General features: G+C 39.7%; 2 protein-coding genes across 3 annotated transcripts; both read left to right on the plus strand.

Moving 5' to 3' along the window:
- Positions 1-520: 520 nt before the first annotated feature.
- cab39 (calcium binding protein 39) lies at positions 521-15,760 on the plus strand. Of its 2 annotated transcripts, none has more exons than XM_039782927.1 (9): positions 521-730; positions 4,416-4,571; positions 4,709-4,873; positions 6,584-6,702; positions 8,744-8,912; positions 13,395-13,454; positions 14,029-14,094; positions 14,988-15,131; positions 15,219-15,760. In XM_039782927.1, exons 2-9 carry the CDS (start codon positions 4,458-4,460, stop codon positions 15,405-15,407), a joined length of 1,026 nt encoding a protein of 341 aa, XP_039638861.1. In that variant the 5' UTR covers positions 521-730; positions 4,416-4,457; the 3' UTR covers positions 15,408-15,760. The 2 variants fall into 2 exon arrangements, with proteins under 2 accessions (XP_039638861.1, XP_039638862.1); XM_039782928.1 differs by lacking the exon at positions 521-730 and adding an exon at positions 2,486-2,620.
- A 2,572-nt stretch (positions 15,761-18,332) lies between these two features.
- On the plus strand, positions 18,333-23,797 carry itm2ca (integral membrane protein 2Ca). Its single transcript, XM_039790166.1, has 6 exons — positions 18,333-18,599; positions 20,355-20,498; positions 20,696-20,884; positions 21,326-21,436; positions 22,310-22,460; positions 22,637-23,797. The coding sequence occupies exons 1-6, from the start codon at positions 18,507-18,509 to the stop codon at positions 22,726-22,728; spliced, it is 780 nt and encodes a 259-aa protein (XP_039646100.1). The 5' UTR covers positions 18,333-18,506; the 3' UTR covers positions 22,729-23,797.
- The last annotated feature ends 1,217 nt before the right edge of the window (positions 23,798-25,014 follow it).

The following is a 25,014-nucleotide window of genomic DNA, read 5'->3' on the forward strand; positions in this document are numbered from 1 at the left end:
ACCTTAAAGCGCGGGCCAGTGTTTTAGAGGCACGCGACTGCCAGGCGAATGCCGGGTCGTGGGAACAGGAGCCGAACAAAGACCACTATTCATTCAAACCTAATCAGCATGAAGAGCGTAATAATAACCTCCAGAGAGGGTGGACAGTCCGGCCGAAGAGGAGGAGGTTTTAGCAGGCCAGTGACCATTACCGTAGCCACTTGTAGCAACCAATCCAATAGGCCTACTGCAAAGATGTAGAGAAATCAATTAATTAGGCCTAGATCACAAATCAGAAACGCATCAATTAAGCCCAGCCCAACCCCGATTGGGCAATCAGGTTCCTGCATGTTGCCAAATTAGGGAACTGGGAAAGGTCCATAGATAGGTTACACTACGTAACATCACTAACGGAAGTTTCCGAAGATGTTGATGTATGGCCGATGATCTGTCGATGGGGTGAGCGCGCCCTCGTACGGTCACCTGCCATTTTCGCGAAGTGCAACCTCCAAGTTGTCGTGACGAGAGACGGCCAGTGGAGGCGGTAGACGCTGCTGCAGTGACAACCGCTGCGCTGTCGAGCTCAGAGAAGGAACTAGGAAACACAGGGGCTGCACAATTAACTAGCTACAGTAGAAACAAGGGGAGGCTGCGAACAAGGAAAATAAAGCAGGTTTTGTTCCAAGGAGCACCTACGTTGCCCTTTGCTGTCTTGACGAATCGGGGAACTAGAGAAAACGCCATTTACAAGGTAGGCCTACCTTTAACGTTACTATGTTTTGTATAATGTTATGGTATGAAATACTATTCGCAAGCATTGTGGTGTAACGTTAGCTAACATTAACGTTAAAGCTACTTTAGCTAACAACGGTTGCCTTAAAGTTAGCTACATATGTCTAGCTAGCTAGCTATGTTAGTTAGCTAGTTTGTTGGATAGCTCTCCGCTAACAAACCACAAACACGTTTCGGCTAAACATAGCCTGCTGCTTATAATGTGCTAAAGGCATGAGCTTGATAGTAACGTTAACAGCGAGGAGCGACTGCCAGGCCTTGCTAACGTTATGCTAAGAGGGCTAGCTAACTGGTGTTACAAAACTGGCTATAATAAATGCAATTAGTACTTAATAACGTTACAGTCTGAGCTATTTTAAATAAAGATAACGCAGCTAGGGTTTGTAAGCATTAGCGTTAGGCCCGAGGAGGCCTTCTGTGTGTCGATACTTCCACAAGCAAACCAGCAGTAGCACTGTTGTTTGGTGGACAGTGATTGAAATATTATAGGCCACGTTAGCTTGCAAACGGATACAAAGCTGTCAAGTGAAAGGTAAAGCCAAGGTAATGTGTTAGCTGAATATCCCATATTTCACTGCGTCTCTGCATTAACTTACAGCTGTCCTGCATTTGCTAGCCACATACTTTCTCAATGAGCAAGTATCAATTTTGTTATAGCGTTAGCCTAATAATAACTTTTATGCAGCTAGCACATTTAAAAACAGAGTTTTACAAACAAAGCAAGGCAAAAGCAGGATAACCAGAGGTCAACATCAGACAGCCTAGCTAGCTAGTTAAACAGTGGGGCCAAACAATAGAAGACAGCATTTGGGTAAATGCAAACAAGAAGACAAAAGACTCAAAACATAGCAGAGAGAAGACAAAAAACAAATGACAAATAAAAATACGCAAATAAAAAGGTAAAAAGAGACGAACATTGCGCGAAGTTGGCAGGCTTCATCATCACAAACCGGGCATGGATAACGGAGAGGGGCGGTGCTCGCTGTCAGCTAGTCTTCTTCATGTTAGTCAGCTTCGGGCCGCGGGTTTGCAACTTGTTTGAGTTTGTTAAGCTATATCATATTTGTCCTAACATTATATAACATATGCTGCTGTCTCGACTGAATGGTGGGGGTGACGTTTGAGCTGTCTTCTGGCACAGTTTTGTTTGTTTAATGGAGGGTAAGGTTAACTATACTTCAGGCTCCGCTAGTCGTGTTTCCATTTACCTATTTTTGACTGTTGTAATCGCAGATATATAAAGCCTGCTCTAGCTAACATGACGGTAGTTTCCCTTTTGAAAGAGTCGGAAGGGGTTTGGACTTTTTTTGCAGTCTTTCAGGTCATGTTCAGTTTGTGGAAAAGTCAGGCCTACAGCATGTGTTGGCCTAACATTACCTCAGCACACGATACCTGATTAGTAACGGAGTCATTGTTGGTTAGCGGCGACCAGCTGATTTTGAAGCTGCCATATGTTTCCTTCCTATTTGCGTCACTGACACTGAAGCGGGTCAGGAGAAGAGAGGAGTGGTTAATGTAGCCTGCTGGCTACATTAACCAACAGTAGTTTGTACGACAGACGAATTTGGCCACATGGCGAAATTCAGGTATGTTCAGCTTATTAAAAATGTAAACAAGCACAACTTAAGGGCTTCGGTAACCAGTGAACCCGGGGACACTTTTTACATTACTCAGTCGCACATGACCCATCATATACGAATGGTGGACTGCACCTCCCACTTCGGTGCTGCTTGGTTTATATTCCTGGCCATAGCGTTGCTTTCTAAATGTGGACTCTCTGCCAAGGCACAAGAGTGTGACCACTCCAGGATATGTGTTCAGAGTTTAAAGGTTCCTGGCAGGACAACAGGTTGGTGACAGACTAGACATATCTCAGCCTCTTAATGTTTGTTAAGTGACTAGTTTTGGTGTTTTGTGGCACACCTCGCTATCATACTGGAATCTAGAGCTGGGCGAAAATATCAATATTATATTGATATCTATATATGAGGCTAGATATCGTCATACATTTTGGATATCGTAATATGACACAAGTGTTGTCTTTTCCTGGTTTAAAGGCTACATTACAGTAAAGTGATGTTGTTTTCTGAACTTTTCAGCCTGTTCTAGCTGTTCTTTTATTTGTCTTGACCCACTTAGTCATTATATCCACATTACTAACGATAACTCAATATCGATATTGATGTAGTTTTTCAAAGATTTTGTGATATTTGATTTTCTCCATATCGACCAGCTCTACTGGAAACGGATGTCTCAAAGGACGGCATGTTTAATGAAAACGATGTCTTGGCTTGGCATGATAATGGGATTAAGTGTATGTTTCTGTATTGGGTTCTTAGAATAGTTAGTGTAGTCATCATGCATGACCCACTATATACATTAAGCACATTTAGGCTGCTGTGTTGTTAATTACACTTTGTGATAGCCCAGGCTTTCTCGGCTTACTTCTTGCCTGTTCAGAAAAGTTTGGATTTTTCCCCCATAGTATAATATGGTTGGGTGGATCAGGTATTTTTGTAGACAAGGGTACTTGTTAAGTAACAACAGTGAAATATGGTCTTTGTAGCATGGTTCAGTTTTATCCCGCGTTATAGGTTTTGTGTAGAGACAAGTGTGTGTGTGTGTGTGTGTGTGTGTGTGTGTGTATGTATATATGTATATATGTATGTATATATATATATATATATATATATAGTATTGTGACAAGGTTTTTACTTGGATTTGTTAGTCGCTGTTCAAGTAGGCCCATGTCATAGTAAACATTGCTTGGTTAATCATTTACTGACAATGACCAGACATTTCACAATATTGTACTATGATGAATGATAAGCATGTAAAGTCTTCAGTTCTGACAGTTTTATATACAAATATGATGATTTTAACATACTCAGTAACAGCAAAATTAATACTCGGTCCCATTATTTTAAACCTCAAGCAACATAAATATTTGGTCCCATTATTTCAAACATCAAACTGCCATCAACCGGAAAAAAACTGAACTAGAGTTTAGATGACTGTAGAAAAGAAAGGAACTATCTTGCCCAAGTAACGCAAAATAAAGTTTCACAACCCTGGTGCCAAAGTATAAATAACACGCAACAGACAGTATGATATAATGCAATATCAATTACTTGTCTAACCCATGGGCAGTGAGTGACAGATAGTGGAGCGGTAGTATAAGTGTGAGTTCAGTGAGAAAAGAACTTGCCATTTTAAAGGTAATTGTGATTAAATTAAATTAAACATTATGTGTATCTGTCATCATTCTTAAGATCGGTTTTATTATCCTTTGTCCAAACTTGCATCATTGCTATGTTTGCATGATCATGACTGATCATGAATGATTCAAACATTTGATTCACCAGCTATATATACTTTATCTATGTGTACTTTCATATAACTACTTGTTAGCTTGAGCTAAGCTTGAGCTTTGAGTGTTACAAAGATATTGTCTGGAAAACACAAGACAAAGACCATGCTGTTTCTGTAGCTCATCTGTTAATTAAGATTATATTTTACAATACAACAACATTAATGCAGGGTTGTCTCTGCCCCTTTGGTGCTTTTTACATGCTCTTAGTTCCCATCTCAGTAGTCCCTCCATCTTTACAGGTTCTGATTCAGTTTTACATGTCATTCCTCAGGTGGACAGTCCGCTGCCTGCTAGCTCGTGGTAACTCTCCGCCATGCCTTTCCCCTTTGGCAAGTCCCACAAGTCGCCGGCGGACATTGTTAAGAACCTTAAGGATAGCATGACAGTGCTTGAGAAACATGACATTTCTGACAAAAAGGCTGAGAAGGTAGGGTGATTCTCGCACAAATTCTTCGTTTTCCCTCGTCACCCCATCAATCTTTTGTTGGGTGAAAATGAGCTTGAACTAGAATTCTGATGCTTGAAATGCTGTAAGGTCACGTGTACTATGTGTATATGATTCAGGCCACAGAGGAGGTGTCAAAAAGCCTGGTGGCCATGAAGGAGATCCTGTATGGGACTAATGAGAAAGAGCCCCAAACAGAAGCAGTGGCCCAGCTAGCCCAGGAGCTCTACAACAGTGGCTTGCTCAGCACTCTGGTAGCAGACCTGCAGCTCATCGACTTTGAGGTGAGACTTTGTGTCTTTCGTAAGTAGGGTTGGGTACCGTTTGGATTTTTACGATTCCGATGCCGAACCGGTACTTTTAAAACGATTCCGATTCCTAAAACGATTCTTGAAAAATGACTTTATTTTATTATTTTTTTATGGAGTTTTATTTTTTATTTTTTAATTATAAAAATAATTATTAATTATATAATATATTAATGTTTTAAAATACTTAAATATATAATAAGTAAACCTAAGTCACCTAACACGTAACTACAATAATTTAACAAATAACAGTTACACTATTAACAAGTAACAACAAAATAAATGTTGAGTTGGTATGCCAACCAGCTTCAAACTTTAGCAGTTCTTTAGCAGAAAAATGACCATATTTGCCTTCTCTGGCAAGATACTACACCTCTCCTGACTTATGGCATTTCCTGCACAGGAGAAAACTCTCTCAGATGGTGTCCAAAAGGTCTGTACACACAAGTATGAGTTTGAAACGGCAGACAATTGTCAAGACAGGGTCTTGTCCTGAACGATAGACTAGCAGAGCAAGTGTAACATGTTTACTAGCGATCACGTGCAGTGAATGGTTAATATGCTTTTATGTCCGTTTTGGTGAGCCCAGCGGGGAAAATATGCCATTTTAAAAGTTGCCTACATTTACGGTAGCTAGCTAACAGTAGACTACAGAGAAAGTGTGATATTTTTACGTCCGTTTCGGAGCGTGCACAAAAAGCAGCCATCTATCAGTAGGGGTTGTAGAGTGCATTTCCAAGAATAGCGCGGACACACGCTTCACACCGCGAGCGGGCACGTTCGCAACTCAGTAGAAAAGGGAGAAAGGAAAAAAAGAGTCTGCTGCTGTCCGGAGCAACAGAGGGAAAATATTTCAGTCGGAACTGAAATTCGCGTTCTAATCCAGTCCAAATGTTACCGTTTGCGTAGGAACCGGGTCCATAGTGGAACCGGGTTTCGGTACCCAACCCTATTTATAAGAGTGTGGGGGGGGGGATATTTAATAAATGACATTGAAGAAGGATAAATAAAGTGGCTAACAATGAGTAGGCAGTGAAGTGGTCGAAGTTTCTCTGAGCCTTACACAGGAAGGTCTTATGAACATGAGATTATATGTTTAAAAATATACACATCTTCCTATGTTGATATATGGACAGACTCATTTCTCCCTGCAATATGTCAGACTGGCTGCTGTGTGGTAACTGCTGCTGCATGCAGGCTTCCCTGACTCACCCTATCACAGCATGACTCATTGTGTTGTGTGATCTCTCTCTTCCTCTTTTACCCTCTCTCATCCTCCTTTCCTCTACAAAAGAAAAAAGCTGCTAAAGAATTCTAAATCACAAGTGTGCAACATAGAAACATGACAGTAATTAACATTTTAGAAAGTTGTGCACACATTTGGTGTGTGCTGAATTTTTATAACTTTCATTGGTAGTTATTTGTCAAATCCTGGTCATTATCTTAAGAGGACGTATATCTCCCCCCTCTGTGCTGAAACACCATAAAGAGAAAGTTTCACATTATTTTTTAATTTATCGACTTTTTGACATATCTCACATTTAAAAAAAACAGCATACCTTAAGTTTAGAGTTTCATCTTGGCTTTCCACCCTTCTCTAGCTACTGATTGCATTGTCAGTTTGAAAGTGTATTGTGTAACCTTTTATGTATTGTGTTCTCTTTATGCTTCATCTTTTGCCACCAGGGTAAGAAAGATGTGGCTCAGATCTTCAACAACATCCTGAGGCGTCAGATTGGCACTCGGACGCCCACGGTGGAGTACCTCTGCACCCAGCAGAATATCCTCTTCATGTTGCTTAAAGGGTAAGAAGGCACAAACGCAGAGTGGTCATGCTCTCCTTGATCTTTAAGATTTCTTTATGAATAGTGTTGAAACAACACATGTTATTGAAAAGAGCAACTTTCTAGCATAAAGGGAAATGAGAGCACCTGTTTTCAAATGGTCTGACTGCTGCCTCAAGAAGAAGAATGAAAAATAGGCAACATGTTAGAAGCTGAGCTTCCTGTGATATAATATACTGGTGAACATCTTCATCAGTTGTTCCTGTGCTCCATGAGGCAAGACAAGAACAACTGATAAAGATGACAATATTTGGACTCATATCATGCACAGGGATATACAGAAGGCAATGTTCATTATACTTAAAGACAATATAGCACAATTTAGTGAAACGATTGAGTAGTTTTTAAGCTAGATTCATGTTATAATCTTTATTTTTTTAAATCTCCAATCCATTTTGATAGAAATAATACATTGTCTGATGTTATTAATATTCACATCTGCAACAAACGAGTGTCTTTTCTGTTTAGTCCCTTTCCGATGAATCTGTAGTTCAGCTCATTGATCCAAAAAATACAAAGAAATTGACTTTGGATCTTGGACTAAATTTCCTTACAAAATCAGAAAAGTGAAACAAAAGAACATTTACAGCTTATATACACACAGGTATATGTTTCAGTCCACAGGAAAAGGGAATGCAAATGCACAAGCCTACACCAATTAAATTTTCATCAACCACACTGTTATTTAACTTTTTTTCTGAAAAACCAGGCACATTGCGTGAGCCTCACCTACTGCACAACAGGGGCGTCAAGACAGGATGCAACACTGTTCTATTTCCCAGCTTTGACACATGATGATGCTCCAGACTTGCAGCAACTTTATCGCAGTCACTCCCTGGATTTACATGCCTTGGCTATGACACAACGTTACACGTTTGGTGTCTTTCGTCCTTTGTGTTTGTTCAGTAAAGCCTTAGGGATGACCTTTAACATTGTGGTGCAGAGCACAGTGGATTTGATATCTGTTAAGTTGCTCTTTGTCATGGCTCCTTTTTATAGTCTACTTCTATATCGACTGTGTAAATATCATTACCCTTCACCCAGCTCAATCACTACTTCTCATGTTTCTAAAAGTGATAACTTCAGTCACACTGCTGGAGTGATCCTATATCATCATGGAAGGCTACATGTTAGCATGTAGAAACATGACACTGGCACACTGAACTTATGCTAATAATCAATTCATAGTTCTGGCCCCCTTTACTTGAGGGAAAGTAATTCATTTTAACTAAGAAAAGACATAAATGTTTCTAAAGTTAGACTCGGTCAACCACCAGTAAAATTTGTCTTTGGTGGATCACTTACTACAGACGATAACATTATATAATAATAATAATAATAATAATAATACATACATACATACATACATACATACATACATACATACATACATACATACATACATACATACATACATACATAACATTTTAAGTGTGTAGGTTGTTATTTTTGTTAACAACACTGTTAGTTGAAGGCTAGTCAGAGATTAAGATTAAGCAGTTTTATATCACACCACATTGTATGCATCATGTGTGTGTACATGTCCTCATTAAAAACAGTTTAGCTCGCCGGGTAGCTCACCTGGTTAAGCATGCACCCCACGTACAAAAGCTCAGTACTTACTGTAGCAACCGCCGGTTTGATTCCGACCTGCGGCTCTTTGCCCCCTCTATCTCCCCTTTCCTATCTTAAACTGTCCTGTCCTGTCCAATAAAGGCCTAAAATGCCCCAAAAGAATTATCTTTAAAAACAATAACTATGAAGGATGCCCTGTGTATGATAGACAATTCTGTCCTCATCTCCAGAGTTTATTCTATTAAGATGATGCGATTATATGAAACTTAAAGATGTAAACGTGTAATGAAAACTTCTCTCTTAACCTTAACCTTTTGTTTCAGTTTACCATCCTCCAAATGTTATTTGCCATTAACAAATACATGTTTGCGTGTAGTATTCTTCGATATGATATTAAGTTCTTGTCCTGTGTTGCTGTTTTGTGCAGGTATGAGTCTCCAGAGATTGCCCTAAACTGCGGTATCATGTTGAGGGAGTGCATCAGACATGAACCACTGGCCAAAATCACACTGTGCTCAGATCAGTTTTATGACTTCTTCAGATATGTGGAGATGTCCACTTTCGACATTGCCTCCGATGCATTTGCCACTTTCAAAGTAAGTTGTCTCACTTGTTCAGCTATTTAAAAAAATAAAAATAAAGAACTCTTAAAACCAGTGACACATTTTTTCCAAAAGCGTTTCAAAGGTTTAGTGGTTTGTCTGTTTAGGAAAAACACTGTCTGCCTAATATTGTTAAGGTCTGCTCGAAGATCACTGGAGTCAGAATTTTTAGTTATGCCATCAGGTCGGCGCTGTTATGTTCCTGCATGGAAAACAAATCGGTATGCAAATTCTTTCATTCCTTCAGCCATTAGGCAACTGAACACAAATTGTTCATCTATGCTCTTGTTGTCACTGGCATGTTGATTTGGATGCTGACTGTTGTGTGTTTACATGGAGTTTAAAAAACGATTATATTCGGGTTAAGGCCATACCCTTTTCTAAAACTTTTTTTTCTCTCTCTCAAACGTCATGTAAACACCTTACCACAGTTCTAATAACTCTGTTAACAGAGGTAGAGAACTCCTTTAGTAACTGGAGTATCCCTGCATGTATACACCTTAACCAGGCTATGATCGGTTTAGGTGTCTGCGCATGCTTCAACTGCCCCCCCACTCCGAGGGAGTTGATTTTGAACCGGACATACTCCGTCAGCGCGCTGTGAGACTGTCCATCTCCAGGGCTGTCAACACGGTGTCTCGGCAAAAAAGTGGAGGGACCAGGCAGCCCCCACTGCGGCCCCTGGCTAATGTTAGTTAGCTAACGAAGTTAGCTTGCTAATTCTACCAGACACTGGTTACAGATAATGTTATAATGAGCCGAACAAGTGGTCAGTCATCTGGCTGGAACATTATGCTGTCCTACGCTGAAATAATAATGTGTAAATTAAACAAGAAGTTGTTAAATTTGACTAATTTAGTGATCGGTCTGTGTAATGTTGACATTGGTCAACCGGAAGAAAAAGCGTTGGCAGAGTGCCACCTACTGTTCTACCCATTCTTCCCTGCTCATGTATACGGGGAGAACTGGCATAACTGGGTTATTCACTTAACCAGGGTAAGACAATAACCCAGTTACTGCTGTGCATGTAAACATACAGTTGTCATTACTCTTGTACTTAATTTATGATGGATGGCATAGACTAAAAATGAATTGGCCCTTGGGGATTAATAAAGTTTTCTGTATCTGGATCTGTTATATACTGTAAGTTATTAGTGGAGATGTGGTTTACAGTTTCATGGCATCTCTATTCAGCAGCCCCATCTCCTATTCTTCCTGCTATTTCTTTTCCTGCTACGCTTTTGTCCCAATTTGATTCTTTCATGATATATAAGTGCCAATTTGATTTGCGTTTTTGCGATTCCATAGTTTTCAGTATTATGATTTTCTTTTCCTTCTTTAAAAAAACAAAAGTTGAATAATACACTTCATGAGACGATATGAGACATTTCTAGAAGAAGAATGCACACACATTTATTTAATTTGTAAAGAAGTAAATAACATGTATTTTCTGTATGTCTGTTTTGCTGGATCCATACAGATATGGTGTAGTCGCCGGTAGTGTTGCTGGTACCATATAAACAGAAAATATTTAGTAGTAGTAATATGTAGTAGTAGAATCATTGGTAAAAATAAATAAATATCAAATCTAGGGAAAAGAATTGATTTTAAAAATCGTCACAAAAACAATCACGATACAAATGATTTATGTTTTATTTTATTTTTTTTTCTTTTCTTTTCTTTTTTCATCCCCTACCAATTCTAGAGCTCAAATATGAAGGTAAATATGGTGCAAAACGTGAGAGCTTGTAGAATACAATGTGAGAACTTGCAGAACAAAAAATTAACACTTGTATGTTAAAATTCGCACTTGTAAAATAAAAAATTTTGCACTTGTAAAATAAAAATGTGCACTTGTAAAATAAAAATTTGCACTTGTAAAATAAAATTTGCACTTGTAAAATAAAAATTTGCACTTGTAAAATAAAAATTTGCACTTGTAAAAATATTCTCACATTTGAAGTCACAAAAGAAAAAAACATGAGAGCTTGTAAAAAAATCTGAACTTGTAAATTGAAATTTGCACTTGTAGAAAAAATAGTCACAAATGTGTAGATTGATATTTGCATGAACACAATGACAGCTGCAAACTTGTAATGCAACATTTACTCATGTATCTTTTTTTACTCAGGTTGATTTTCCATCACAACCACAACTCAGTGATTACAACCTCTCGATACTGTGCGCTTCTCTCGCATCACCAAGAGGCGAATCTGCGCCTCGACTTTTGCAACACTTGTTGCGATACATTTGGTGCAAAAACTATTTGTACCTGTGGACTTAGGCTGTGGAGCTCTGATCCAACAGAACGGGGAAAGCAGGGTTTCTATCGCCAGATGAGGGACAACTCTGTCCGGCTTATTTAGCTATGTCGCATGGAAGCCTGGTTGAATAGCAGCTAGCGCGTTAGCTAACTAACCAACCAGCCTGATTCTAAATAAATACCTTTTAATTATCTTAACACTTTTTAACAGTCAAACTGAAACACTGGCGGTGAGCTCCAGGTCCTGCAGGACGGCCGACCAGCGGTATCGGCCAGCGGAGCAACATCGCTATTATTGCCAGAAAGCTTCGCGCCGACCTCGACCTGCAGTCGGAGCTCCAGCGGGACACGGAGAGCCCCGCACCGGTAGTATCGGCACATCCCCGCCATGACCACAGCTTGCTTTGCTGATGTTGTGCCTCACTGCCAATCATTGCACCCGCGTGGGCAGCAACAATAGCTTCTGCAGAATTACATCCACCTCGCGGGCAGCAGCAATTATTTTTGCCGAATAATGCGTCATCTCTTAACCCTCGTTGCTGCTGAGATTTGCACCCAGGTAGCAAGGAAATGATAGTCTGATAAAACATTGATGTCTCTAAACGTTGTAAAATTATAATCATCATTGATGAACATGACAAAGGAATGTATATAGCCTACATTTTAATTAAACAGTAGCTACTTTGCCTTATAAAATCATTATTTCCCCTTATGGATGGAAGTCTTGGCAGGGATGCAGAACTTGGCACGTGTTACCCGCTGATGACGGTCCGTCTGCGGCTGCAGGACCTGGAGCTCACCGCCAGTGTTTCAGTTTGACTGTTAAAGTGTTTAGATAACTAAAAGGTATTTATTTAGAAGCTGGTTAGTTAGCTAACGCTAGCTTGCTATTCCACCAACACTAGCGGTGAGCTGCTACCGGGTGCGGGGGTCTCCGTGTCCCGCTGGAGCTCCGACTGCAGGTCGAGGTCGGCAGCGAAGCTTTCTGGCAATAATAGCGATGTTGCTCCGCTGGCCGATACCCGCTGGTGACGGTCCGTCTGCAGGACCTGGAGCTCACCGCCAGTGTTTCAGTTTGACTGTTAAAAAGTGTTAAGATAATTAAAAGGTATTTATTTAGAATCAGGCTGGTTGGTTAGTTAGCTAACGCTAGCTTGCTATTCAACCAGGTTTCCATGCGACATAGCTAAATAAGCCGGACAGAGTTGTCCCTCATCTGGCGATAGAAACCCTGCTTTCCCCGTTCTGTTGGATCAGAGCTCCACAGCCTAAGTCCACAGGTACAAATTAGTTTTGCACCAAATGTATCGCAACAAGTGTTGCAAAAGTCGTGGCAGATTCGCCTCTTTGTGATGGGGGAACGCCATACAGTGACAGATTCGAGAGGTTGTAATCACTGAGTTGTGGTTGTGATGGAATATCAACCTGAGTATAAAAAAAAAGAGTACATGAGTAAATGTTGCATTACAAGTTTGCAGCTGTCATTGTGTTCATGCAAATATCAATCTACACATTTGTGAATATTTTTTCTACAAGTGCAAATTTCAATTTACAAGTTCAGATTTTTTTTACAACGCTCTCATGTTTTTTTTTCTTTTGTGACTTCAAATGTGGATGATTTATTTTTTACAAGTGCAAATTTTTATTTTACAAGTGCAAATTTTATTTTAAAGTGCAAATTTTTTATTTTACAAGTTACAAATTTATATTTTATTAGTTACAAGCGCAAACTTTAACATACAAGTTCAATTTTTTGTTCTGCGAGTTCTCACATTGTATTCTACAAGCTCTCACGTTTTGCACCATATTTACCTTCATACTCAAACAGCAAATTTGATGAGGTGTTGGCTGCAAGTACATGCTGCTGCTTATCTTGCAATTATAACAACACATGGAGGTTGAGGATTTGGAGCCAACAATGGCTGTTATAATGGGAAAGATGGTGTTCATACGCAATGTTATGCCATGATTTTGAGGCCTGAACAAACCACTTGAGTGGTCATGAACGTGCATCTAACTTTCAAAACAAAGCCTTAGTGGCTTGTTGTGGAAACCTTTAATTTTAGGGTGGGGGTTTTCAGTCAATGATTATTTCTGCATGTGCTTCAGTTTGTTGTACCTACAGTGTCCAAAAAGGAGACAAATGGGACCAGGCTAAGTCATAACCATTAAGTCTGAATTCATTTCTCATAGTCTGCATTGTCTTTTTCCAGGACCTCCTCACAAGACACAAGCTACTGAGTGCAGAGTTTTTGGAGCAACATTATGACAAAGTAAGTCCATTCTCAACTGAAACCTAGTATTTAAAAGGTAGTGGATTAAGTAAGATATATAGAAAGGCTTGATTGGTACGTAAGTGTGGCCATGACATCATAGCAGGAAGAAATGATGTAACCTCATCACTTAGGTTTATTGGCAGCTAAACAAATACATGTCTTAGGGTAATATTCATCAGTACAGAGCTCATCACAACTAATCGGTGGAACAAAAGTATCATTGTCATTTAAAGCTTTTAGGCCTTTTAGTGGAATTCAGTGTGTTTTGAGATGAATATTTCGAAATACTTGAGATGAACTTAACTGTGTGGATGTTTGACATGCTGGCAGTCTCTTTTCTCAACAACACCAAACCAGTCATTTGGGACCTAATTTGCAGGGCTGTGAACACAAGTAGCTGTCAGTCTGTGAGGGAAAAACTCTTACTTTCTTGTCATTGTGTTTTGATACAAGACACAGATGCAATTGTGGAAACCACTACTTGACACATTTAGATGAATCTTTCTCCCCTGACCTGACCACTTCTATTTTTGTCTGTTTTCTTTCTCACTTCCTCTTCCTTTCTCTCTAGTTCTTTAGTGAATATGAGAAGTTACTCCACTCAGAAAACTACGTGACTAAAAGGCAGTCTCTCAAGGTAAGTACCCTGGGTCATGCCAGTAAACAGGTCTCATGTAGTGGTGCAACTCTATTCAGGGAGCTATTTCTGGTCAGTGTTTAGTTTCTCAAAACCATTCCACCTTCATCACCACCTTGTCGTGACCGCCATCTAGTGGTGGGAGCACCACATGGCATGTCCTCTGAAGACTCTTTCAATATTGGAGTTTTCTTCACTTTTTGTTTTTGACCACCTTTAGTGCCTTCTTTCTTTCCTTAGTCTGAATAACATGCGTTTTGTAGCACTGAAGCTACCCCCACCCCCCGGACACAATATAGAAGCGGATACAAGAGAGCCTCTCTCTCTTTCTCAAAATCACTACCGTTCCCTCTATTACAAAAACCAAGACTGAGAAAAACTATAAAACTAGGTAGCGCTGATCAAATATAATCCAAGATTTTGTTACTGCATTTCCTATTTCTCACCTAAAATGTTTTTCAAACACCTATTTCAGCTTACAGTTTAACTGTTGTATGAGATCGTTTATGAGCAGGCCGCCATTCTGTGTCAATACGGACGAGCTCGATGAGCTCGATTGCATCACCCACCAGCAGGAGCGTTTATTGGTCCGGTTCAACGCAATGCATTCTGGTACTGTAGTTGTAGGTAGTTGTTGCAAAAGGAAATATCGCAGCTTCTTTTCTCTGGTCATGTAGCACCAAGTTCAAAAACGTTGGTGCCATTCTACTGCATAGACAGCCCAGTTTTATGGGAAAAAACGCCATCTTTCCGGCTGTAAAAGGCTTTCTTTAACATCTATGTAGGCCAAGGAAGTTATAGATTGTGGCTTAAAGCAGTGAACTCTGTCAATGTAAAATAATTATGTATTCAAATTAATATTTATTTCTGTTTCTCACTCTAAAATGATGTAGTTACTGGGGGAGTTGCTTCTTGACCGGCACAATTTCACCATAATGACGAAATACATCAGCAAGCCAGAGAATCTCAAATTAATGATGAACCTGCTACGGGACAAGAGCCGCAACATCCAGTTTGAGGCTTTCCATGTTTTTAAGGTAAAAATTAAAGCACAGTTTTTATCACATCAAATATGTACAGTATCTGCACATATTAACATCCTTTTCCTCTTCGTTAACTACAAGGTGTTTGTGGCCAACCCCAACAAGACGCAGCCCATCCTAGACATCCTGCTGAAGAACCAAACTAAACTCATTGAGTTTCTCAGCAAGTTCCAGAACGACAGAACGGAGGATGAACAGTTCAATGATGAAAAGACTTACCTGGTCAAACAGATCAGGGACCTCAAAAGGCCTGTCCCCCAGGAGGCCTGAGGGAAGGGTGCAGAGGTGGGGGGAGGAGCCACCAGGACCATGTCTGGACACCATCCAGACAACCTCTGCTTAACGGACCCATCAGCAGCTTCTGTTCTGGTTTCTGAACAAAAATTGAGGAAACAAATGAAAAACCAACGTATCCATATCAACTCATCAGAAAGTCGCCTGCTCCTCAGTGAACATTTTAGTTTTTTCAGTCTTTTTCCTTCAAAAGAAATAAGAGAAAATAATAGATGCTGCTGCTTTCTTGCACATTGAGACATGTTAGGTATATTGTAATGATACAACAGACATCAAACATAGTAACAGAAAATGTCAGTGCTTTCAAAGTAAGGCAGACTTTCCGAAAAGAGACACACACACACACACACGCCAAGGAACAAAAGTAGACACATTTACATGCATAAATGTATTACATAAAGAAGATGCATACACACATACTGCAAGAAAATCTGCTAAAATCTTGTGATGGAAATGGTACGAGTAAGTTGAACATTGGTGTGTTGGTTGCATGCCTTGAAATGTGACAGATCCATGGCTGTACCCAGAGTCATCTCTGTGATGTTCTGCCCAGTCTGGCTCCCATGTTCAGTGCCACAGACTCGGAATTGCACGTGCATCACAGCAACCGCTACTGTTCGTATCTATGCCTTCATCCAATACAACAACAGTGGTTCATTTGAGCGATTCATGGGGACAAGCTCTCAGATGCCATCAGACAGAACCATTGACATCCTCTGTGCTTTGTTACAGCACTTGAAGCACACGAGGAAAGTAGGGAGGGATGTAAGGTATGAATTTGGGTCTCTTGATTGTTTTCTGGGACAGGGTGAACATGTACATATGCCTTTTTTTGCTTTGTAGATTTTTGTTTAACCTTGACATGAATATATATTATATATATATTACCTTAAACATCACATTTTTGGTTAATCGTAATCAAATTACTTTCTAAACCATAAAAGAAAAAAACAAGTTCAATGACATTGTTTTTGCATTTCATTTTACTGTTGAAATGGTTGCTGTTGGGTTTCTTTGTACATAACTTAAAGGGCCAGCTCACATTTAGCTAACCTATAGGATATTAACAATTTGTACAGCGGAGGAATGTCATGGTATTAGCTCTGGATCTGTTGATCCTCTTTTTATTCTACATCTACATTTTGAGTATCTCTGACTGCTGAACATGTGCATGAGGGGATTGGGAGGGCATTAACTGAAACATTAAAGCCTGTGTTTTCTGCACTTGGTGAGGTGCTGAGTGATCAACATCACCTAACTAGAGTCGAGGATAGCGGGGCTCTTCCTCCCTCCCACCTCAGTTTCATTAACTGTTTATTTTCCTCATTTTAACCACTCTGCTTGTGGCCTGGGGGTGCTGTGTAGTCCCACAGTGAGTGTGCTTCAGGGGTGAGCTCATCAGGACATTGGCAACTCGGCACACCATTCTTACTTTCCGCCCTTCTCTTGTATGAGCCTTTCTCTACAGATGGTTTATAATTCCAGTACAATTGTGAGTGTAAAGCATTGTGGGTGGCAGAGTACTTTGGGCATGTTGGATTGTCCTCGTGGTGCTGAGCAAAACTTATGAATCCACAGTTATGGTATTTACAGTGAATGACATGGTCTATGTAATGAGACGTGTGTGTGTGTATGTATATATATATATATATATATATATATATATATATATATATATATATATCTTCAAATAGGCAAATGAGAAAGCGTCTCCATGTAGACAACAGCAATACTCAGACGACAGTTCCTCCATTCGCATTGAACAAGCATGTTTCTCCACTGGCTGTGCATGATGCTGTACTAAAGATGTTGTACTGGAATTGTTTCTTTTTTCCAAGTATTTAACAACATTGAAATGACAAATTTAACTCTTGGCTGTATGCTGACTGTGACTCCAGTTTCAGCATAGAGCGTGTGGGTGCTTTCAGAAGTGTCAAAGGCCTGGGCCCTACAAATGAAATAAAGAAAACAAGAACATTTGGAATAAAAATAATGCTGTGGTCATTTTCTTCCCGTGTACAGAAACAATAACTCAGCTGTCAAATTTGTGTTAAAACTAGGGTATGAACATCAGCTTGGTATATTGCCCCTTTTCTCCAGTGGTGGAAAAAACATGTCTTATATTTTAGATTCCTCAAAGTAGCCACCCTTTGCTATTTTTGGTAACTCTGCAAACCCTTGGTGTTCTCTCAATGAGCTTCATGAGGTAGTCACCTGAAATGGTTTTCACTTCACAGGTGTGCCTTGTCAGGGTTAATTAGTGGAATATTTTTATTAATAAAAAAGGGTGGCTACTTTGAAGAATCTAAAATATAAAACATGTTTTCAGTTATTTCACACTTTTTTGTTAAGTACATAATTCCATATGTGTTCATTCATAGTTTTGATGCCTTTAGTGAGAATCTACAATGTAAATAGTCATGAAAATAAAAAGGAAACGCATTTGAATGAGAAGGTGTGTCCAAACTTTTGGCCTGTACTGTGTGTGTGTGTGTGTGTGTGTATGTGTGTGTTTTGTGTGTGTGTGTTTATGTTTTTATGTATGTGTGTGTGTATATATATGTATATATATATATATATGTGTTATATATATATATATATATGTGTATATATATATGTGTGTATATATATATATATATATATATATATATATATATATATATATATATATATATATATATATATATATATAAACTAGAACAGAGTTATACCTCACTACTCAGTCATCTGCATGCCAATAAATGCTTCTGCATATTCTTGTTATAAGACAGACAGACAGTACAATAATTCTAACATACTAAATAAATGAGAGCTGATACAATACAGCACCACTGTAAACATAAAGCACCGCACTAGTGCTTTAAGGCCACATATTTAAAAAAAAAAAAAAAAGCAGTAGCACACTTCCGGTGGATAAAGACAAAAACAGAGAAGCAGCTCAGCGGTGAGAAGAGGACAGTCAGTCGACGAGGTGAGGGACTTTGTTTCAGAAAGGTGGTCAGCTATCGTTGACGAAGAGACCCAGACGAAGAGCGAGGACACCTGCAGAGGACAGACGCACAGTGACACCGAGCCATGGTGAAGATCACTTTCCAGTCTGTCGCGGGACAGAAAGTGGAGAAGGAGAATGATGGCGACAAGACCGAAATTCTCATTCCTCATCCGATGGTGAGTATTTCTCTTATTAAAAACCATTGACATATATATAAAAAAAAAACGCTTGTCATTGTCGTCTTAATATGACACCAACGTGACGCCTGCTGTGCCCAGGCTCTCCTGCCTACTCGTTCTGCGGGGCAGCCTGCACCTGCACAGCCGTGAACAGCAGGGCATCTTTGACAGCGTCTATCGCCATTTGGTTGGAAACAAAACATGTCATTTTCATTTTCACATTCGATGGTTTTCTTCTGCGTCAGTAGTTAGGCGTATTGTAGGCTTGATGCAAATTGTTATAATGTGCAAATGCATGCTCTTTGTTACGGGCTGTATAGAGTATTACAAGCAAAAAGAAATTTAAACAATGTAAAGGATTTGTTTGGGGTTTTGCTTTATAAGTGACATGGCCTCTGATTTCTTTCCTTCAGTGCAGATTTAAATAAACAACTCCCCAGCTTAAAAAAAGTAGAATGCAAGAAATGCATGAGCTTTTGGCTGACAAAATGGCAGATGATGTGGCTTGCAGTGCATGCAAGATTATTTTTCACAGCTCTAAATGAGGCAGAGCAATGGAGTCCTCAACTTTGCCTGTCTGCATCCCAGCATCACCTTATCAAAGATACATGGCTGAGCCCCGAAGATGATGAACCATAATGGAATTTAGATAGGACATCAGGCATGCATATGAAGTGAATATTGCAAAAGTACAGAGCTGGAGTGGGTGTGTATTGAACAGGAGACGGACAGGCCTCATGGTGTGTCACGCTCTTAGTTGGTGTGAAAAGAGCCTCTATCTCTCTCTGTGGGGTGGGAGAACACAAAGAACCGAGTCTCACAGAAGTGTGTGTTCGCACATACACAGTTGTCGTCTTGTCCTTTGCACCTTCTGCTTCCAAATAGTGCCACAAAGAACAGTGTATCGAACTGAAATGACTTTGTTCTTATATGAAAATATACATACAGGATAGACACTGTGCTAATGTAAGGTGCAAAAATATACAGCATATTTAGCAGACATTGTGAAACAAAGGCACTGCTTTTCTATTTTTTGTGTCATCTCCTATTTAAAATGACACAAAATGTTCGCACACGATTTTTATGATTTTTCTGTGAAGTTTCTGACCACAGCCGTTCCCATGCACACATCCTTTTTTTTCATTTACAACTCCAGCTGGTCTAATCAGATTTATATTTACATATCCCAACATCGGAACAATTTGGACTCCAAAGGACTTCAATATCTGTACAGCATACGACACCCTCTGTCCTAACCCTAGCTTGGATAAGGAAAAACTCTCCAAAACCTGAGCTAAGAATAGCAACCATCAGGAGATCAGGAGATAATTTTACCTGCCACGACCACTCGACAGTACAGCATTTCTCTGTTAGTCATTGTTTTTGTAGATGGAAGCACACAGTGACTGTCTACTATCTGTGTGTAGTGCCACCCTGCCAGCACAGGTTGGGCGCGTGGCACCAGCAGATGGGCTGCGAGACTGGAGGCGTCTGGGAAGATTACTCACCATCTCAGTCAAGTTTTCATTACCAAGCGCTCCGTCATCCTTTCCGCTGGGAAGTGCTACTAATTCAAATTTGAAATGCGGAGTTGCCATTTATGTGAGCTTCTATTTTAGCAGTTAGTTAATTCGGGTCATTTTCAGCTGCTCTTCTTGGTGAAGATGAGTAAGCTGAAAGTTGGATTGAAGCTGCCTGGAAATGCTTTTCTGTGCCCATTTGAAGTATTAATATCTCTGTTGTGTTTTCCAGGATGAGGATGAGCTGGTCCTGCCGCTGCGGCCCAAAAAGTCTCCCCTCAATGGCCTGTGCTGCCTGACGTTTGGCCTGGTTGTGTTCATGGCTGGTCTGGTCCTTGCCTCCATTTATGTCTACCGCTACTACTTTATACCTCATGTAAGACCTGATTATGTGTGTTGTATGTTTCTCAGATTGGTTCTTGCATCACATACTGTATTCATAAATGAAATTATTTCATTTTGTTTTTTTATTCAAGTCACTGCAGTAAAAAAAAAAGGATATTCTTGCTACAGACTTGTTTCCGAGTGCTCCAGCAGTTGTGTTGATCCAAATGCTTATTTATATGTGTGTAGATCCCAGAGGAGAACCTGTTCCACTGCAGGGTGCTTTATGAAGACTCTGTGTATGCCCCGCTGCGTGGGCGTCAGGAGCTGGAGGAAAATGTCGGCATCTACTTGGCCGACAACTATGAGAAGATCACCGTGCCCGTGCCTCACTTTGGAGGCAGCGACCCCGCTGATATAATCCATGACTTCCACAGAGTGAGGACCAAACACACACTCATTTGACATATACAACTTGAATAGAAAACCCACAAAGTACACAGTTAAATATTTACTGCAATTAACTTATAACTGTTATTTATTTACTTTTCAAATTACATAAAAATTCTAACACAAAAACATAAAACAAGACCACAATCTGCAGCCCAGCATACTGCAGTTTATAACATCCGCATTCAAACATGTTCACAAATTGAAATTTTGAACTGATGACCGTAGATGAAAAGACAGTAGATCATCAAAGTCAGTAGGATTCATCCACTGCGGATCATGAGTGCCCATACAAAATGTTAATAGCCATAAATTCAATATTTGTTAAAGTATCCGTTCAAGAAACTGCCAACACATAACAACATGAGCACAGAAAACCAAAGTACTTGTCTTTAGAATTTGTATTTGTTAAACTGCTTTATTTTCCAGGGACTGACTGCCTACCATGACATTGCTCTGGACAAGTGCTACGTTATTGAGCTCAACACCACCATCGTGATGCCTCCACGCAACCTTTGGGAGCTCCTTATCAATGTGAAGGTAACACAACTGCAATCTTAAACAACTTAATGTATTCATAAGCATCATTTTTCTCTTGAATTCTTAGAAAGGAATGGCTTTACTTTTAGCCTTCCCTGTTGCTAAATGCTATGAGATGGTTCGCATCTGACTCTACCAATGTACAGTTTATTGTAAGAAAAAAAACAAAGAAACTGAGATCTGGTCATACGAGTTAAGGCCTGGTCACAGCAGGAAGTGGTACAGTGAAATTCATCTGAAATGGGCAGCGCTGGACGCTTGGTGATGAAGTGATTACTCGCAGGCATTGTTAGTTACCTACAGTAGTTATCAAGCTAACAGCTACCATTCCAGCAAGGTTTGAAGATGCTAACGCTAGTCAGCCACAAGAGCTCTTTAAGCTACTTCGTATTTTCATGGCATCTTGTTCTTGGGCTTGTACATAATTTCATCAAATACGGTGTCGTTAAAGAGGAAAACAAATGCTCTTTTACCAAGCTAACTTGCTAGCTGTCAGTTAGCAAGCATGTTAGCTTGGTCGTTTACAGGACAATACATTCACACAGTTGATTCAAAAGACTTAGCAGTACCATTTGTCTGTCTCATAACTGTATAAAAATCTAAATCTTTTGTGTAGCAGTTTATATTCCGACAGGGTAGGCTTTAAATGAAAGTGGAGAAAGCGACCTGGCTAATAAATTATGATAGCTCCCTTCATTTTGGCCTCTCCAGCTCTTTGTTCCCTAAACGGTCTGAGCTGTCAAGTTATTATGTGAACACGTCCATGTGTGCAGACACCCAATATAGTCTGTTTTTGGACTATTCGGCCCCTTAGTGTTTCTGTTGGAAATCATTTTCCAGTGAGCTTGTTATTGTACCTTTCGTCTCTTGCAGAAGGGAACATACTTGCCTCAGACCTACATCATCCATGAAGAGATGGTGGTTACTGGCAAAGTGCACAACATGCGTCAGCTGGGACCCTTCATCTACCGCCTGTGCAATGGGAAGGACACGTACCGTCTGAACCGCCGTGTCACCCGCAGACGTAAGTTGGGGTTAATGGAGGGAAACGTTTTTAAGAGGCCCATCAATCACATGGTAGATGGCGGTACGTTCTGTGTTTTTGTTTTAATGGATAGAAGGAACTTTATTGTTTGAAACTGTTGTGATCAAGTCACGTCACTGATCCCCTCTCTGTGTCTCACCCCGTTTCCCTCTCAGGCATCAACAAGCGCGAGGCGAAGGACTGCCACCACATCCGTCACTTCGAGAATACATTTGTGGTGGAGACTGTTATCTGCGATGAAGCGTGAACACGACGGTCATCCGTGTCATCCCACCCACCCAAAGGCATATCTGCGGTCACCACCCCAGCCACTGTAGCATCCTCCTGTAGAACTGATGTTTGAGTTGCACTTTACTTGTGATTTTGGTTTGATATTGTAAAAGATTTCTTTTTTCCTACCAACCTATTTTTTTGTTGTCTATTTTCCATAGGTAATAATTACACTGAGGTGTAACGCAATACTAAACTGTTGGTTCTATCACAGGATTTTCCTTGTAGCAAAGTACTCTAGCCCATAATGAATTATAATTTCAAGACCCCTCCTCTTCCTCTTGGGATTTGTATGATGGTTACCGTCGTTGGGGGAAATGACTGTCTCCATGTGTCGTCAAGGAGACTGTACTTTTGTTTTTTTTCTCCTGCCCTGGAGGATACTTTGTGTCTTCTTAGTTCTACTAACACAATCATCGGTGCAAAGCATGAAGCCTTGCTTCTCTAAACCATCATTATCCATAGACAATAATTCAATAGTTATTTTTTTCCCCATGTTCTCTGTAATGTAAACATGTAACTGCTGATGACTAGACTTACTTGCATCTTTATCCTCTTGCCTGCCTGTTGCTTCTTTGCTCCCCTTTCTGCTTTTAATTTCCTAGAAGTTCAAGAAGGTTGCATTGGACATTAGTCTGCTTTGACTTTTTTTCATTACATTTTTTTTTTTATAGTATTTCATCATAATTAAAACTGGTGATGACCCATATTTATTTTTGGATGCTCTCATTTGTCATCAGCTTTTCTATTTTCTTGTCATGTTTTTTTGTGTGTGTGCTTTCTTCATCAATGCCTTTTGTGAATGATTTTAAAATAATGTCTTTGTCTTCCCTTGCATGTGTTCATCTATGTGAAAAACCGCACTGTTAGAATGTTTTGTAAAACAACGTTTAAAGCCTTAGTCCAGAGTCAGAGACTGGATTAAAGTCAGTACTACTGAAAGGGAGCATATTATGTTAGTCAAACAAAACCAACTTTGATCTGTATATTTTGTCTGCTGATGAAATCATGAAATCTGTCTGTTAATAAAGTAGTGGAAATTATAACTACGGATTTGTTGATGCTTTATTCAATTTCAGACCCCCAAACCTTTGGCAAAATGACCTGGCAACATTATTATGCTGCAGCCAGGAAGTTTTTAATTCAACATGCATTTATATTCCTCATTTCACTTCTTTGTTATAATTTTCATGTATTTAAATTTTTTTTTTTGTAGTAGCAATCCAATTTGCTGTGACTGCAATGTTTGTTATCAGATGTGAGGTTATTAGATTATTACTATAAATATTTATATGAAACATTTTAATGGTGATATGATGAATATTACCTCCGGGTCAATGACCCCTTCCCAATCGTCATGACAACTGAGAAAACCCTATCCACTGACAAATACCTTGAGATTCAGTTAAGTTGAAAGTGCCAGTAAAAGCATGTAAGTGGCCCTTGAATTATTTGGTCAAGATTCAAGAATAAACTTTTCAACAACAACTCACTTAAATAGCCAGCTACACACACTATAATCCAGCATTTTCTTAAATGTCTTTTTATCCAAATTATAAAATTCTGATGTAGCTCTAATAGTTTCAAACCATGCATTTGTTTTTTTTTGGTGAAATTCTTCCAAATTTTGAGACTGACAAAGAAACGTTTCCACTGTGTCCATTTTTAGGCCATTACAACAGAATATCTAACCACGAATGAAACGTTTAGCTGAATTTTCACAGCTTGTTCTCATATCCAGACAAGCGTCTCTCTCTCTCTCTCTCTCTCTTCTCTCTCTGATTACTCTATTCATTTGTTTGCTCGTTCTGATGTTGATTATAGCTTTTATTGTCGTGCTGTGAAATCTACAGCATTGCATCAAGTAGCTAATTTGTACTTGTTTTCTAATGTCATCATCCTTATCTAGCTCTTGCATCACACCCATCCATCTGCTGCACAACAGAAGTGAGATTGATATGTGTGGTTGGATTTAAACCAGATAACAAAATGCAGTTAATGATCAGTGGCCTCATTTATAGTGTGTAAAATTAGTTGAATTAATATAAACCAAGTCATAGATGATACCCATTATTGACTACTTTGCCAATCCTCAATGGCTAATTGCATTTGCAAGGGTTACTTTTGGATCATTTCAAATCTGCCCATGTGGTAATCACGATCCTTACAGTCTGCTGTCGGTTTATAACGATGCCCTTCCATCTGGCGAGGTTCAGGATTGGAGAACTGCTGGCTCTGTGACTGAGACGCTCTCAAACAAGAC

The sequence above is a fragment of the Perca fluviatilis genome, chromosome 2 (genome assembly GCF_010015445.1).
Source record: "Perca fluviatilis chromosome 2, GENO_Pfluv_1.0, whole genome shotgun sequence".
Taxonomy (NCBI): Eukaryota; Metazoa; Chordata; class Actinopteri; order Perciformes; family Percidae; genus Perca; species Perca fluviatilis.

Excerpts from the sequence above, each read along its gene's own strand:
- itm2ca (XM_039790166.1), top strand. The coding sequence starts at position 18,507 with ATGGTGAAGATCACTTTCCAGTCTGTCGCGGGACAGAAAGTGGAGAAG. Across the intron at positions 20,499-20,695 it reads GCTACTACTTTATACCTCAT|ATCCCAGAGGAGAACCTGTT; the intron begins GTAAGACCTGAT and ends ATATGTGTGTAG. Across the intron at positions 22,461-22,636 it reads CCGCCGTGTCACCCGCAGAC|GCATCAACAAGCGCGAGGCG; the intron begins GTAAGTTGGGGT and ends TTTCCCTCTCAG.
- cab39 (XM_039782927.1), top strand. The coding sequence starts at position 4,458 with ATGCCTTTCCCCTTTGGCAAGTCCCACAAGTCGCCGGCGGACATTGTT. Across the intron at positions 4,572-4,708 it reads CTGACAAAAAGGCTGAGAAG|GCCACAGAGGAGGTGTCAAA; the intron begins GTAGGGTGATTC and ends TATATGATTCAG. Across the intron at positions 14,095-14,987 it reads CTAAAAGGCAGTCTCTCAAG|TTACTGGGGGAGTTGCTTCT; the intron begins GTAAGTACCCTG and ends AAAATGATGTAG.